The sequence below is a fragment of the Dryobates pubescens genome, chromosome 20 (genome assembly GCF_014839835.1).
Source record: "Dryobates pubescens isolate bDryPub1 chromosome 20, bDryPub1.pri, whole genome shotgun sequence".
In the NCBI taxonomy this organism is placed as follows: Eukaryota; Metazoa; Chordata; class Aves; order Piciformes; family Picidae; genus Dryobates; species Dryobates pubescens.
In genome coordinates, this window is record NC_071631.1 from 14,690,877 (window position 1) to 14,705,425 (window position 14,549).

Below are 14,549 nucleotides of genomic sequence, written 5' to 3' on the forward strand. Positions count from 1 at the left end.
AAGAAGACCACCCATAGAAGACCACTCACTGACAGATAAAATCCCTCTTTCACATAGTCATGCTGCCACTATCTCTTCTAATGTCACTGGTGGGTGGGGATAAAGAACTCTGGTAGGGCAAGAGAGCTCATTTACACAAACATAACATCCCAGGACTCTGCATTACCAGTAGCACGTCCTGTTGGTACAGACAGGAGGAACACTTCTCAGAAACAGTTATTGTGATAAGTAACTCTTGTTCTGCATCATGTGTTGGAACTGGTTACAACACATTTCTAGATGTCCACAGTTAATTTCTAATCCATTTGAAAGAAAGGAGAGAAATGAAAAAGGGAGGGTTCCATGCTTCATGAGAAACAAATCTGTGCCTTGCCCTGTGTGGGTGTGCGACAGTGCGAACATGCATAATGCCAGGGAAATGTATCTAATGCAAAGCACTAGCTGCATAAAAGGGGATTTTAGGGAAAGGTCATTCTACCGTTTGTGCACTGTAATCACTAATGGAATGCAATTTCTGCAAAGTTTTTAGCATGGTGGACATTGTTCTGCTGAGACTCACCTGGCAGATTCTGATAGTGGCACCTCATGATCCTGATAGTGGCACAAATGCCAAATTGTGTTTTCAGCTAATGAGTTCCTCTTTCTTTGTAGCATTTTAATGAACTCCAGGCTGTAGTTACCTCCTGCTTTTTTCTCTCCTGATGCTTCTAATTTCAGATAAATATCTGAGATTAGAAGTGGCTCTGGATATGAAATGTGACCCTTAACCTCCCTGCAACTTTCTGATTATGACATGCCATTAAAAACTAGATTCATCTCTCTAATCCTGCAACTTGGAAATGTTCAGCTCAAATTACATCGGTGTCTTTTTAACAGGAGCAACATTTCTTTACAGGATGTGTCACTTCCAAATGCAAAATAGGAAACAGCTGCCTGCTTCAGACATCAAATAGGAGCTACCCCTCCCCATCCAGAAAGATCAATATTTTGGTCTCCATGAAACCCAAAGTGTATCTTAAAAAATTGAATGGCTGCTCCACCTCAGCAGCTGAATATTCACTGGTGTTGACATAGCTATTTTAATTGTTTCTTCTTCATCATACCTTCTGTGAAGGTATTAATAGTGGAAAGACAGGATATCAGATATGTCAGATACTCCCAGGGCTCTGGATCTCTACCTGGTTGTACAGACCAAAAAGAACTCGCACTCCACAGGTATTTGTTGCACCCTTTATAGGCAAACATGAAAACTTCCAGGACAATCTTGCACTTAAGTCCTCATGTTTCTTAATGTATTTTACAGCAAAAGACAATGAAAATGGTAGAGAGATTTAAAAGAGATGTCTCCAGACTTGTGAATGTTGGAGACGGTAAAAGAGAATGATTAGTGATTGTTTCTTAATAAGCGATGGGGAACACCAAAGAAGAAGTTCTAAACCACAGAAAATTAAATATATCTGTCCTATTGCCCTGTGACCCTGTGGATGACAAAAGCTCAGATGGGCTCAAAACATGGCTGGGCAAATTAACGTAAGAAAAATCAGATATGATTAGATGTAAAGATACAACCTCTGACTTGGGAAATCCAGAAGATGCAGATTGATGAAAACTGGAAGCTGGTATTGGGGAAAACATAATCTTCTCTGCTGTTGTTCCCATCAGAGGCACTGTGTTGATTACCTTGGGGAAAGCCAGTTTAGCTTTTCTAAGATGTGGGCCTCTCTTCTAGAAAAGAGCAACCTTGAGAGTATGGTGATTTACAGTGCTGAATTCCAGAGTATGAACAAAGTTCATCATAATACAACCTGAGAACTAATATCCTGGCTCTGAAAGTAAAATGCATTGACTTAAACCATTTTAATGGTTTAAGAATTTTAATGGTTTAGGAATTAGATATGGACTGGGATGCTAACATCCTGAATGCTGTAGCTGTACAATTGATATGACAATGATACTTCCTAACAGAATGGGGCAAATGTGAAGACATTTTAAAGCATTATTTTTATGCCAAGATCTCCTTTATTACTTTCACTACATTTTCATGAGCAGTTATGGTTCTGGGTGGACTTAGGAATCCACATGCATAAGCAAGGGGGTATCTCACCATAATTTCAATTCCCATCCTTTCTTTTTCTCCCTTCTCTCACACTGCTGATATGGTAAAAATGAGCACGTGTTATCTTTTACAAAAGTGTCTTTCCTTAAAAGGATCTTTTCCCTTTACAAGCCAAGCAAAGCAGACATTTTTGTGGGCACTGAGGGTGGCAGTGGGGACTTAACATATATGATAAATATAGAAGTAGAGAAAGTATTTGGCATGTGGCAACAACTTAGGCTAAATAAATTCCAGTGGTTACCCAAACTAAAAGTTTTTTGTTGTTGTTGTTTGTTTATGATAGCAAAAAATCCAGACTGCAGATGAGTCTTCGAGAGTGCCTTCAATGCAGAAAAGGCAGTGCTGAGATTGAAGGGGAAGCTCATAAATGAAATAAAGCCTCTGAGAAGTTTTATTTTGTAAAACATACGATAATCTTTGGATCCCTAGCTGCAGTCATCTCATCTGAATGGCTGAGTTCACAACACTAATCATGAGATGTCCAATCAGCATTTTTCCCTTTTCTGACCAGAAATGGCTTTTGAAAGTAGTGGGATGCTGTAGTTTGTCTTACTACCAGTGTTCCGATTGTGACAGAGTCTAGACGCTCATCTGACAATGGGAGCGTAGTAAGATGCTACTCTGGGAAACTGGCTGCTGCAACACCTTTTAGATTTTCCCAAGTAGTTCCTTTCTTGTGCACGTAGATGTTTGTGAATTTTTTTGCACCGTCATTACTGCTTGTTAACGAGGCAAGAGCTTAAATCCGCGAGAGGTTTCTTGCCCTGAATCTAGCATCTGGGCTGGCCCCCAGCAGACTCTTCGGACTCGGGGCGCAGCGCGGCTGGCCGCGGGGCTCGGCAGGGTCGCAGAACCGCTGTGTTTCGGGGTTTATTTCCTTAGCCGTCCGGTGACTGCTCCTAAACTGGACTCCCAACGACCAGCGCCACGCCTTGTCAGCGGATGCTGTTCTCCCCTCCAGCTCCCCGTGGAGCCCTCGGCCCGGCCTGAGCCGGTAGAGCAGGGGATCACCTCCACCCGCCCCGCTCCCTCAGGTCGTACCCGGCGGCGGGCTCCTCTGGCGGCCCGGCATCCTCCACATCTCCTCCCCAGCCCCGCTAGCAAGCGCCGGTGACACCACCTGCCTCGTTCACAACAAGGGAAGCGCAAATGCCGCTGTGCCGAGCAGCCGCGGACGGCCACCCGCCCGATCCACTCCGAGACGCCCCCGCGGGAGAGTCCGGAGCCGCCCGGCTGCCGTCCTTCGCTCGACGGGGCGGGGCCCGCTGGTAGGGCCGGCCCAGGACCCAGCTCCGCCCCAGCCGCGCGGGGCTGGCACGGCGGCGGGCGGGAAGATGGCGGCGGCGGGCGGGGGGGGTGCTGTGGTGTCGGTGCTGGCCCCCAGCGGGCGGCGGGTCACGGTGCGGGTGGGGCCCGGCACGGTGCTGCTCCAGGTGGGTCCGGGGGCGGGGGCGGCCGGCAGCGCGGCGGCGGGGTCGCGGCTCGGCCTGTAACGCCTCTCTTCTCTCCGCAGATCCTCGAGGAGGTCTGCAGGAAGCAGGGCGGCAGCCCTGCCGAGTACGGCCTGAAGTGAGTCTCACCGCGGGGCCGCCTGCGTCCTACCGGGCTGGCGGGCGTGCGGCGCAGCCCGGGCCCGGATGGAGGCCGCGCTGTGCTGCCGGTTGGAGAGGCCTCGCCTGGTCCTCCCGCGGCTGCTCTCCCGGCTCAGGCGGGGCCTGTCGTTGCCGACCTGCCTACCGCCTTAACGTCGGGGCGCACGCCCGGTGCCCGCGGCCTGCCCCAGGCTTTGGTGTCCCGCAAGGCCCGCTCCGTTGCGAGGTGGACGGGCTCCGGCCCGGGTGCGAATGGTGCCGGCGGGGGTGTGTGTGTGTTAGAGAGGGATCCGGGGGTCCTCGAGCTGTCAGCGACGTCAGGTTTCGTTCGGTCGTCGAGACAGCTGTATGAGTCTTGTGTGGGGACAGGTGAGGAACTGATTCCCTGGGGAGTGGAGCCACACGCCGCGGGTCAGGTGATTCTCCATAAAGTGATTTTGTTCAAACTAGTCTCCTGGTGTTCTTGTGCCTAGTTCCCTTTGCTCTTGGGATCGATCAAACTCCTGTGTAAGTTCCACCCAGATGTCCCTCCCTGCACACGCACTTCTGCTAGCTCACAGGCTGGTCAGACTTTTTCCTTCTCTGGAAGTTTGACTGTGTGCTCCTGCTGTATCATAACCAAGAGGTTATTTGCCTGGGTGGCACTAAGAAAAAAGAAAAAAAAAAGTACCTTGTTATTTAGCAGTGAACATTGAGCTTCAGTATGTGTTCAGTTGCAGGTTTTCTTTTCAAGCTTGAGGAGCAACATCTATTTGAGTATTTTATTTGTGACCTCTCCGAACTGCAGCTTTTTTGGTAGGCAGGGTAATTGTTGGTAACTCTTTTCTGAATTACCAGTTGTCCCTTATTGAATCATGCTCTATGGCTTGGGAATTCTCTTGCTCAATACCTGGACTTTGCATTGTTGCCAGACCATGAAGTGATCTCAAGGTAACATTGGGTGGTTCCTGGTGTCTTCATGGACTGTCTTCTTCCTTAGGTTTCAGAGAAGTGTGTTGGACCTCTCTTTACAGTGGAGATTTGCCAGACTGCCCAACAATGCCAAGCTGGAGATGGTGCCAGTCACTAGTAAAGTGGAATTTGGAAACACGGTACGTTCATTCCACAGCATGACTCCCATCTGTGCAGTTATCAGCTGTGCTGGATACGATCTCATCAGATCTACTGAATGACAGCATGGGAGCATGGTTAGGCCTGGTCAGTGCTTGAGTGGAAGACTACCCAAAGACTGGTCGAGGTGTGGTGGAAAATGGTGATTTGGTAGCCTCTTGCAGTCTGTGCGATGGTGAAGTTCCCTCTGTGCTAGAGGATAGGGAGTAGTCAGGAGTGTATCAAAAGTTAAACATCACTGATGACTTTGCTCGGCAGTTGAGCTCCTAGCTCAGTTCCCTTTCCTAATTGCAATTTCATCTGCTGTTGTCTGCCCCTGGACTAAATCTCACGTTTTTAGAGGATTCTCGTGTGCCTCTTTCCCAGCATTGCTGCTCACGGCGTGTTCACGCAGCTTTAGAATTTTTTGGTGACGTGTGTTGTGTTTAATAGCTGCCAAATGCCCCTATTTAGTATAATTTTGAAAGGGCTTACAGATGCTGTGTTCTGTAGGAATTATTGTCATGTTTAGGAGAGTTAGAAGCCTTTTATGCGTGTCGTTACGGCAGTGGGAGGCATGGTTTGTAAAACTATGGATAGACGCTAATGAGCGTGAACATTTTATGTGGTAAAAATGATGCATGGTCTGGTTTAAGTAGCCTGGGAATGAAAAGTTGCCTATCACTAGCAGTCATCTCTCTCTTCACTGACTTCCTCATATGGAGTTTCTCAAATTTTGTGGAAGTTCTAGGACTGAAGTGCTGATCTCTTAATGTCTCCCTGCCAAGTTGTGCTGGTGGTATTCTGTCACAGGTAGTTGCTTTAGATGTCATTTACGTTGAAAAGTGAACTTGGTAGTGTGAGAAGGTTTTGCAGTCTCTGCTCTACTTCCTTGTGGGTGTGCAGTGTAGTACTGGGGGTCATTGATGTCCATGTTTCTCCCTGTAGAACCTCTATATACTTTGTTTTGGCATTAATGTTTTCTTTCTGAGTTTGTGATTGAAGGATGTTTGTGCTCCAAATAATGCCTTTAGTAAAAAAAAAAATAATATCACAAGCTGGTAGCATCTGCTTAAATTTTTTCAGTCAAAATTGTGATGGCACAGAGTTTGTCTTCCAGAAGAGAGTGTTTCTGTGAGCATGGTACAGTGATGACTTTATCTGACTTCTGCATCCAGTTTCATAGAATCATAGAACTGATTTGGTTGGAAGAAACCTTTAAGATCATCAAATCCAACCATTATCTAACTTTACAAACTCTGGCAGATATGGTACTGAAAGAAAAAAGTGATTTTACTTTTTTTCCCCTCTATGGAGATAATACGCAGCACATCAGAAAGGATGAGGAGGTTCACATATGGTAGAGAGGGATTATAACATGGAGTCTCTAGGTTATGAAAGAGAAGAGCTAATGAAGGTTGAAGTTGTTCCTCTTTAGTTGTATTTCAACAGAAGAGTCTACAAAAGTGAGGTTTCTCTTGGAGTGCTCATTGCTATTTTGTGGAGTTGAGAAGATGGAGAAAATATGCTTGTGGAGGGTGCAGTCTAAACAGAGCTGCTGTCCCATAAACTAAGAGCAGAGATTTCATTTGGAAGAATTTTACAGACAGTATAAGCAAATACTTTGTACAGAACAATTGACCAAAAGAATTCTCTGCCACAGGGAGCTGGTGTCCGATACTGTAGGAAGCTTAAAGTAGCCAGATAACTGTGACTAGAACTGGCACCAGTGTTATGCCCCAGCATAGTGACAGTTGAGAGGTGGACTCAATCACGCTGACCAGCTGCAGTAAGGCCGGGATGAATTGGGTTCTGTGCCTTTTGTTACTGTCTCTTTTATTGAGACAATGTGTGTGGAAGCAGGTGTGCTTTCCTGTGGTGTGTTGGCAGCAGTTTCCTGTGGAGGTTTCAATAAATCACAGGTTTGTTCAGCAAATCTGGTATTTTAAAAATAGAATGGGTTTGGGTTTGGATTTGTCTTTGTCTGTCAAAGTCATTGATTCCTGCAAGTCAGTTGGTTAGTGAAAAATTGACTCGGTTCCCCTTCTGATGGCAGGTGACCTGGGAGTACCATAAGAGCAGTTGTTAGCCTTTTGTTTATATGTTTGTAAACTTGAAAGATAATTGGCACTCTTAGTTTATATAAAGCCTGGGATTTAAAAAAAGACTTTTCTAATTGACTGAATAGGACTTTCGTGACATACTTTGCTTTGAACTGTTGCCCAAAAACTGATGCAACTGGTAGTCTGAAATTTCTGGGCTGGATTCTTAGGGAATGGTGATGTCAGCTGTCATCACTCTGTTGTAGTGGAGAATAATCTAAGGCTTGTCTCCAGCATAGGAGAAACCAGGAGGTTGTCACAGTGGTGGGATGAAACAGCTTAGTTCTGTTGGCTAGTTGTTGATGATGCCACTGTTTCCTTTGTGTAGAAAAATTCCTGTCTCCAGCAGATCACAATTTGCAGTCCTGCAAGGACTGGTAGGAGCTGAGGCAGATGACAAACACTGCCCCAAGGAAATCAGTCAATTGCAGAAGTGTGTGTTGCATATTTTTTTCCCATCTCTCTTTCTTTCTCTCTCCCCCCTCATGCTCACACACTCTTCACATCCCCACAGACCCCCCTCAGACTCTCAGAGAGACAGAGAGGATGCACTGAGATTGTTGGTAGGAACATGTGAAAACACAGAAAGAGAGAAAACTGCTGTTGATGTTTTAGGCTTATGCCCTTCTCAGACTTTTGAATAAGGCAAATTTCTGCAATCTTCATGAAACCACACTTGACTAGACCAGGTGCTACCTAGTGGTGCCTTTTGTGTGTGTTTACTTTTCTTTAGATGGGTAAGCTAATGGGGAAAACTTAGGCATTTTGAAAAAGAAAGCTGAATATTGTCTACAGCATGAACTAACCCCTGAAGTGCGCCACCATTCTCCATCTCTTGGTCAGCTGCTAGATTTTCCTCTTGGGAGCATCAGGAGCTGGATGTTCTGTGGGAGTGTCCTCAGTGTGTGTGTTGGTTTTAGAAATGCCTTGGGTTTTGTATGTTGTTTTTTGTTTGTTTGCTCTTTTAGGGGGAGAAATTCTCTGGAGAATATGTAGGATCGCATGAGCACTTGCTAATCAACACTGCAGGTTGGAAAGGGCCTGTTAGAATAGGCAGCGAGCTGTCCTTTGCCTTTCTCTGCAGGTGTTTGAGAATTCAAGAACATCCAGAATTGTTTTTCCCATTAGTTCACTCTTAAATTGCATGTCAGAATTTGGTGGTGAGGAAGAATGGATGAGTTGCAAGTTACACATCTAGTCTTTAGACTGATAACAGTTGGTTAGGTCTTCATGACTCAAGAGATAGATTTGGACCATATTTGTTGTTTCTCTGTGTGGCTGTGAAAGTGCTCTCTTTCTTCTGCCCAAGGGAAGTTGTTCTGCAAGTTGTTGTTCAAGTCAGCAGATTTAATGTAATCCTTTTCAGCCAGTGTTTTATAAGAAGGTGTATTTTTTTGGATAGCAGGTTCTAGAGATCATTGAAATATTAAAAAATAGAAAAGTGAAGGAAAAAAGTTTTCAGTTTTGGGAATAATTCAGTGTATCTTCCCTCCAGGTTCGGATTGCACTGCAGTTAGACGATGGCTCCCGTTTGCAAGACACCTTTCCCTGTCAACAGACTCTGTGGGAACTTCTCAACCATTTTGCAAAGATCAGGTAAGCAATGATGCAGTGAGAAAACACTTGTTTGGATGTATCTCCTCATGACAGTAGGTAGTTGTTATGGTGATCCAGCTAAATCCTGCAGATCTGTAGAATTTACATGTGTTTGATTGTAGGTTTTCCTTTACAACACAGATGTTTGCCTTTTCCATGCTCTTTCAGATTTAATATGCTATAGGTTCATTAGTTATGGAATCATTTATGTTGGAAAAGTCCCTTAAGATCATTGAGTCCAGCCACTAATCCAGCATTGCCAAGTCACCACAAAGTCCCTCAGCATCACGTCTACACAGCTTTTCAATCCCTCTAGGGATCTCATCTAGGGATGGGGATCTCACCACTGCCCTGGCCATCGTGTTCCAGGGCTTGACAACCCTTTGGGTGAAGAAATTGTTCCTGATGTCCAATTTAAACCTTTCCTGGCTTGAGGCCACTTCCTCTTGCCCTGTTGCTTGTTTCTTGGGAGAAGAGACCAACCCACGCATCGCTATAACCTCCTTTCAAGGAGTTGTAGAAAGCAAGAGGGTTTCCATTGACCCTTCTTTTCACCAAGCTGTTTAATAATAACAACAACATCAGCAATAAATCCTGAAGTAGCACTCCTGGTTCAGGACATAAACTGGTAACAAGCTGCTAAGGCTAGGAAGAAACTTTGTGGATACACTGCTGCACCTGTCTTTTACACAAACTTGTTTGAAGTCAAGTTACTGGCAGAGCTGAGATAGTGGCCTAGCTGGTCTTAATTACCAGTATTTCTGTGCTGTGGTTTCATGTGGTGCAGGCTGTTCTTTCTTAAGTGAGTTGCTATTGAGGCTTGCTCTTGTGGAAGTGCTTCAAGGAATTCTGGAGCTCTCAGCAGGCTGATGTGGAATCGTCGATTAGGTCCTGTTTAAATGCAAGAATTTCTGCTTCTACAATTATTCAATATATACATGGGTTAGAAATTGTATTTTTTGAGTCCAGTCTACATTCAGTGAATGCTTTCTTTTGTCTTTTAGTTTTGACTTAAAAATACTGTATTGTTTTGAAATGTCAAGCTAATAAAATTTTCTCCAAAGACAGTTCTTTTATTTTTGTCATGGCATTGGAAGCCTTTAAGCTGTGACAGCCATTCTGTCCTGAACAGAAGTTCCAAACTGCATTTTTTCTGTTGTAGTTTGCTTTACTTTTCTCTTGATGAAATGTATTTTGGTTGGTTTTTTCACCAGGTCCTGTATTTTTGTCTAATTCTTTCTCTTCCATTCCTCATCTTCTGCCAGTTGCTCTGTTGCATTTGAATCTCTTGCTCATTGTGTGGATGCTGTGCTGTGGTACTGTGCAAGTAGGAGCTAGTTTTGTTGCTTTCTTAAACCAGCTACTCATCTAAAGAGACAGGAGCTTTCTGTGTCAAAACCTTTTGAAATCTCCAAGGCTGTGGTGCTAGAAAAGCTCTGAAATGAGTAGGCAGTGGTAAGGGTGATGGTTTAGTAACACTCAGATAAGCTCAGTCTTTTAGGGCACAGTTACAGGATGCAAAGTGATGGATTGTCACCTGTTAGCTGAGATGTAGTAATTGACTGGTTACAGGTATGTGTTAGTAGTAGACTTCACACGCAGCAGCATAAATTACTTTAAATGAAGTTTCAAGTTGCTTGTTTTACACTGTAATGGAAATAGCCTAAGCAGCGTGATTCTGGAGTTGGCTGATGTTATCTCAATAACTCAGGGTTACATGGTTGAGTTATGTGACTGAGGTTGCTCTGTAGCTCTTTCCAGGGTGAAGGAACTAATTCTTCCAGCCTGCTAATGATGTGCTCTAACTTTTCTGCTAGTTCAGCCCCATGACAGGCCCATAACACGATCAAAGTGCTGGCCCAAGGGAGGGAGTTTGGATTGGGTGCTTCTCCTGTGTAGCAGGAGGGGATTGAACATCCTGCCCTCCTGTGTAGCTCCCCTCATATTGTTTGTGCAGCTTTATGGTGAATCATCTCAAATAGCTGATTCAGCTGAAAACTTACATTTTCCCTGTGTTACCTTGCAGGTAGGTAAGTTTCCTAACCCAGTGAAGGGTTGTCTTTCATAGGCAGTTATGACAAGCAGTGTATTGTGTCTGGAAACAAGGATCCAGAAGGAGGAGGCATCATATGGGTAGGAATGACGTATGTCAGTTTTCCCACTCAACATGATGTGCCATCAAACCACAGTTTGAGGAAATGCTTGAGGTAGTCTAGTGACTCTAAACCAAGATAAATGAGTCTTAGCATTCTCTTTTAATGGTCAGAGACCAGGTCCACACTATGACATTTACTCTTAAAGTCAGAAGGGACAGTCTTCATGTAAGGGCTAAAAAGAAATGAATTCTTTTCCTTTTGATGGAGGAAGGAGGTAGGCAAGAAAAGACAGGTATAATTTTCCAGGGTGTTTTAAGGCTCCTCTTGTAACTTACTACACACTTTGTGCCCTTTGGGAGGAGAAGAGTGCCATTTGCAAGTTTGGGAACTGTAAGACTGGTGGGGGTGGTAGTTATAGTGACAAATAGCCTTTGTGTGGCTTTCTTGTACATTAATTGGTTATTTCTTTTGTTTAAATTTCAAGCTTTTTATATAATTGTGCTCTTTTGGAGTGGGTTGGTTTGTTACAGGTTATTGTAGTGCTATTAGTTAATGGACATGCTGCCCTTTTTTTTTTTTTTTTTAAGCTTCTAACTGCTACAGTGTGCTAAGAGTTATTAACTTCAATTCATAAGACACAGCTGTTGTTTTCTGCCCGCTGGAAGCAGAGCTCACATGTTTGGATGGACTTTGCAAGCTTTGATGAAGTTCAACAAGCAGCACAGATGCTGCATGTGACTCTGTCACAGAACAAGCTGGATCTATAGCTGTCCATACAGATTTCATGGGCTCTGCTGCTCTTCAGTGTGTATTGACTCAGTTGACAAACTAGTCAGCTAGTTGTTGACTTTTACCGAATCCTTCCTTTTACTTTCCAACTGGAGATGTTTTCCTGGAATGCTCAGCTGCTCTAAGTGCGTGAGGGGAAATATTCTAAATCCACTGGAATTTCCCCCGGGTTTCCAGCGTCCATCATGGCTAATTGGGTCTGAAGAAGGTCTGGAAGCTATTGTAAGGCTGCTCCTCCTCTCAGCGTGCGGCAGTCCTTGCACAAGATGTTTACAGGCCCTGTCAGATCACTACATGCAGGAATCTAATCTGCTTGCCGTTGCCCTTCTGAAGAGCAGCACATCAAAGAAATGACAGTGTGTTTGATGTGTGTGCTTGCCTCAGTGAATGCATGTAACGGATTAACAGCAGCTGGAGGAGGAGCCTGCGAGCTTCCAAGAATTATACAAAAATAAGTCTCTGGGGGATCTTTCCTTGGCGTCTGTTCTGCAGAGACTAGTTGAGGGCACAAGCGTTGTATACCCTTTTAGCATGAGGCCTGGGAGAGAACTGTTGCTTTTCTCTCTCCCATGCTTGCCTGCCTGGCAGCTTCAGCAGCTTTGTAGACCCTTCTCCATAGAATGGGTTGCAGTCTGGACACCTGAATACAGTTTTAACGATGACTGTGACTCTTTGCTACTTTTGTGGTATCATTCATCAAGTTCAGATATTTTCCATACACTTTTAGAAGACTTTTCAATCCAAGGAGTTGTTTGGATTGAATTGGAAAGTAGTTTTGAAAGGTGAATGAAACTAGGTTGTGTAAGTCAAAACTGTTTTCCTCTCTTAGAGGTTTATATGGTTAGGACATGTTCCAGTCTGCCTTGGCTTCTCTCTTTGTAAATGATCATCCACCTTTCCTGATAGGCAACTCGAGATTCAAGCTTTTATTCCTCTAGGCTGTTTCATTTGCCTTTTTGTCATTCTGTGCTGTTTCCTTCATGTCTTAGCAGTCCCTTACCTTTTGTGTACTTCAATCAAAGATTCCTCTAGGGATACAGCTGATCCTGATTAGAAGCAAAACCTACTGTAGATAAGGTAGAGATCAGTAGCTCTCCTGAATTGTCTGGAAAAGTCTGAGCATGCATAGTCTGCTGTGGTGTGCTAAAGGTGGTCTCTTAGGTACTATTTTGTTCCCATGTTCCAGTCAAAAGACAGGACTTCCCCCGCCCCCTGCCTTTCCTCATCAAGCATTGGCCTTTGGAAGCTACTGCTGTCAAAACAGTGAGGGAGGTTGGAGCCTGAGTCTTGAATCATAAGGTTATGCTCACTCTATATTGGATACTTAATCTCTTTATTCCTGGCAAAGCATTGTATACAGTTCTCTGTCCTTGAGAGAGGATAACCACAAATGGTGACAGACCTATTCTAGTGTTGTTTTGGTTGTTCATCTTGAGTTAGGAAGTTAACCATTTCATAATCTGAAGCTCAGATGTGTTTGGATGCTCTGGGTGTGTCTGCTGCTTTCTGCACAACAGGATTTGATGCAGTAGCTGGGTGAAGTCTTCTGAAAGAATGGTATCTCAGAACTATAAACCCCTTGTCATCTATTGCAGCTAGTCTGGAAATAGTTCTCAGCCCCTGACTTCCCTAAACCAGACCCGACCCTCAGGACTGGTTTTACAGGTTAGTCTGTTTGGATTTGCTAACTGTAGAGTGGAGCTTCTCAGTTTCATTGTGACTCACTTTGTCCCATATCACCATGCTGTTGCATGCTTTATTTAGAGAGCCTCATGTTTTAACCTCTAGATCAAGACAGGAAATAGGCTGCTACAGTTAAACCAAACAGAAGTCTCAGTTCCGGTCTGTGCTAACAGGTTTGCTCCTCCACATCCTCCATCTAGAACTCTTGGGGATTACTCAAGGATTGAGTATCATAATTTTCTAGGTGGCTCTCTCAATCCTGAGTGACTTCTAGTTCCAGCTGTTTCACTTCCACTTCATTGAGGCTGAGTTTTGAGTCTAAATGTGAAGTTTTTTGTTGAATACTCCTGGAACTCAATGGCTATTTCCTTTCATTTTCTACTTTGTAGGCTGTCTGACTCCTTTACTGTTCAGTTTGTTTTGACACTTTGTGCTAGGTTAAATAGATTCATGCTAAAATATTATGTAAGGCATTGATTGTGTATATTCTTCCAAGCTGCCCATCTGTGATGTATTTTGGATGTCATGGAAAGACTGCATAAGATAATACTGGCAAAGCTATTGTTGTTAAGTAATTAGAACATCATGATGATACATAAGATTATTGGAACTGCTGCATTGAAAGTAGTAAGATGCATGGGGGTGTGCAGACTCTTGTCTTCTGAGTTGCTTATCTAGAAGAAAATGGGAAGAGTGACATCTTTTCAAGAGTAGCATCTTACGTTGTCCTCTGCACATGGCCTGTCAGCAGTTTGCATTGCTGCTCACATGTGTCCTTCCTCACTGAAATGCTTAATGTGGGTTGATCTTTACCTACAGCAGCAGCCTTTCCTTTGGCTTTATTTCGTCCCTGGTCTCCAGAATCTGAAAGCTTCTGCTGTTTCTCTTTCACCTGTCTGACACTAGGACAGGCAAACTCTTTGTCCTCTGATGATTCACGTTAGAAGAGTATTTCATTGTGTTGCTAAGAATATATGGACCTGTCCCCAAGGAAAGTGCAGTCTAAACTATAATAAACTTAGTTAACTTAGTTAACACTTACTCTTTTTAATTGCTTATCAAGTCATGATTCAGATCCTGTTCTGAAGAATGACATGCTCAAATTTCTCTAGTAAAAGCAGCTAATTTGAGAATTAACTTTGATTATCCCTCTTTTGTTTTTAACACTTTTGGGGCTGCGTTTAAGCAACAGCAAATGCGTCAGAGCAAATTCTTCACCTTATGTCTGACTCTCTGAACTGTCGAATGGTTGTTGGTGGAGGAACACGGAGGAGAGTGTTACCAGCTAATTTAATTCCTTGCTGTTGCCTTACGTTGGTTTTGGAGGGAGTGGACTGTCCTACAGATGCTACAGTATTTTGCCTTTTATTGCAGGGAGTTTATGGAACAGCATGGTGAATTCTCTCCAGTCTGTATTTACATGCGAGATGAGGTAAGTCAGAAAAAGTCTTCTCCTTCTGTCTCTCCTCTTTCTGTCCTAAAAAAT

General features: G+C 44.0%; 1 protein-coding gene across 1 annotated transcript in view; it reads left to right on the forward strand.

Annotated features, from left to right (window-relative positions):
- Positions 1-3,412: 3,412 nt before the first annotated feature.
- ASPSCR1 (ASPSCR1 tether for SLC2A4, UBX domain containing) overlaps positions 3,413-14,549 on the forward strand; it is a 45,314-nt gene continuing 34,177 nt past the window's right edge. Inside the window, exons 1-5 of the mRNA XM_054170795.1 lie at positions 3,413-3,549; positions 3,630-3,685; positions 4,688-4,799; positions 8,395-8,495; positions 14,438-14,495. Coding sequence (XP_054026770.1) covers positions 3,451-3,549; positions 3,630-3,685; positions 4,688-4,799; positions 8,395-8,495; positions 14,438-14,495 — 426 coding nt within the window. The 5' untranslated portion in view covers positions 3,413-3,450. The remainder of the gene's footprint in view (positions 3,550-3,629; positions 3,686-4,687; positions 4,800-8,394; positions 8,496-14,437; positions 14,496-14,549) is intronic.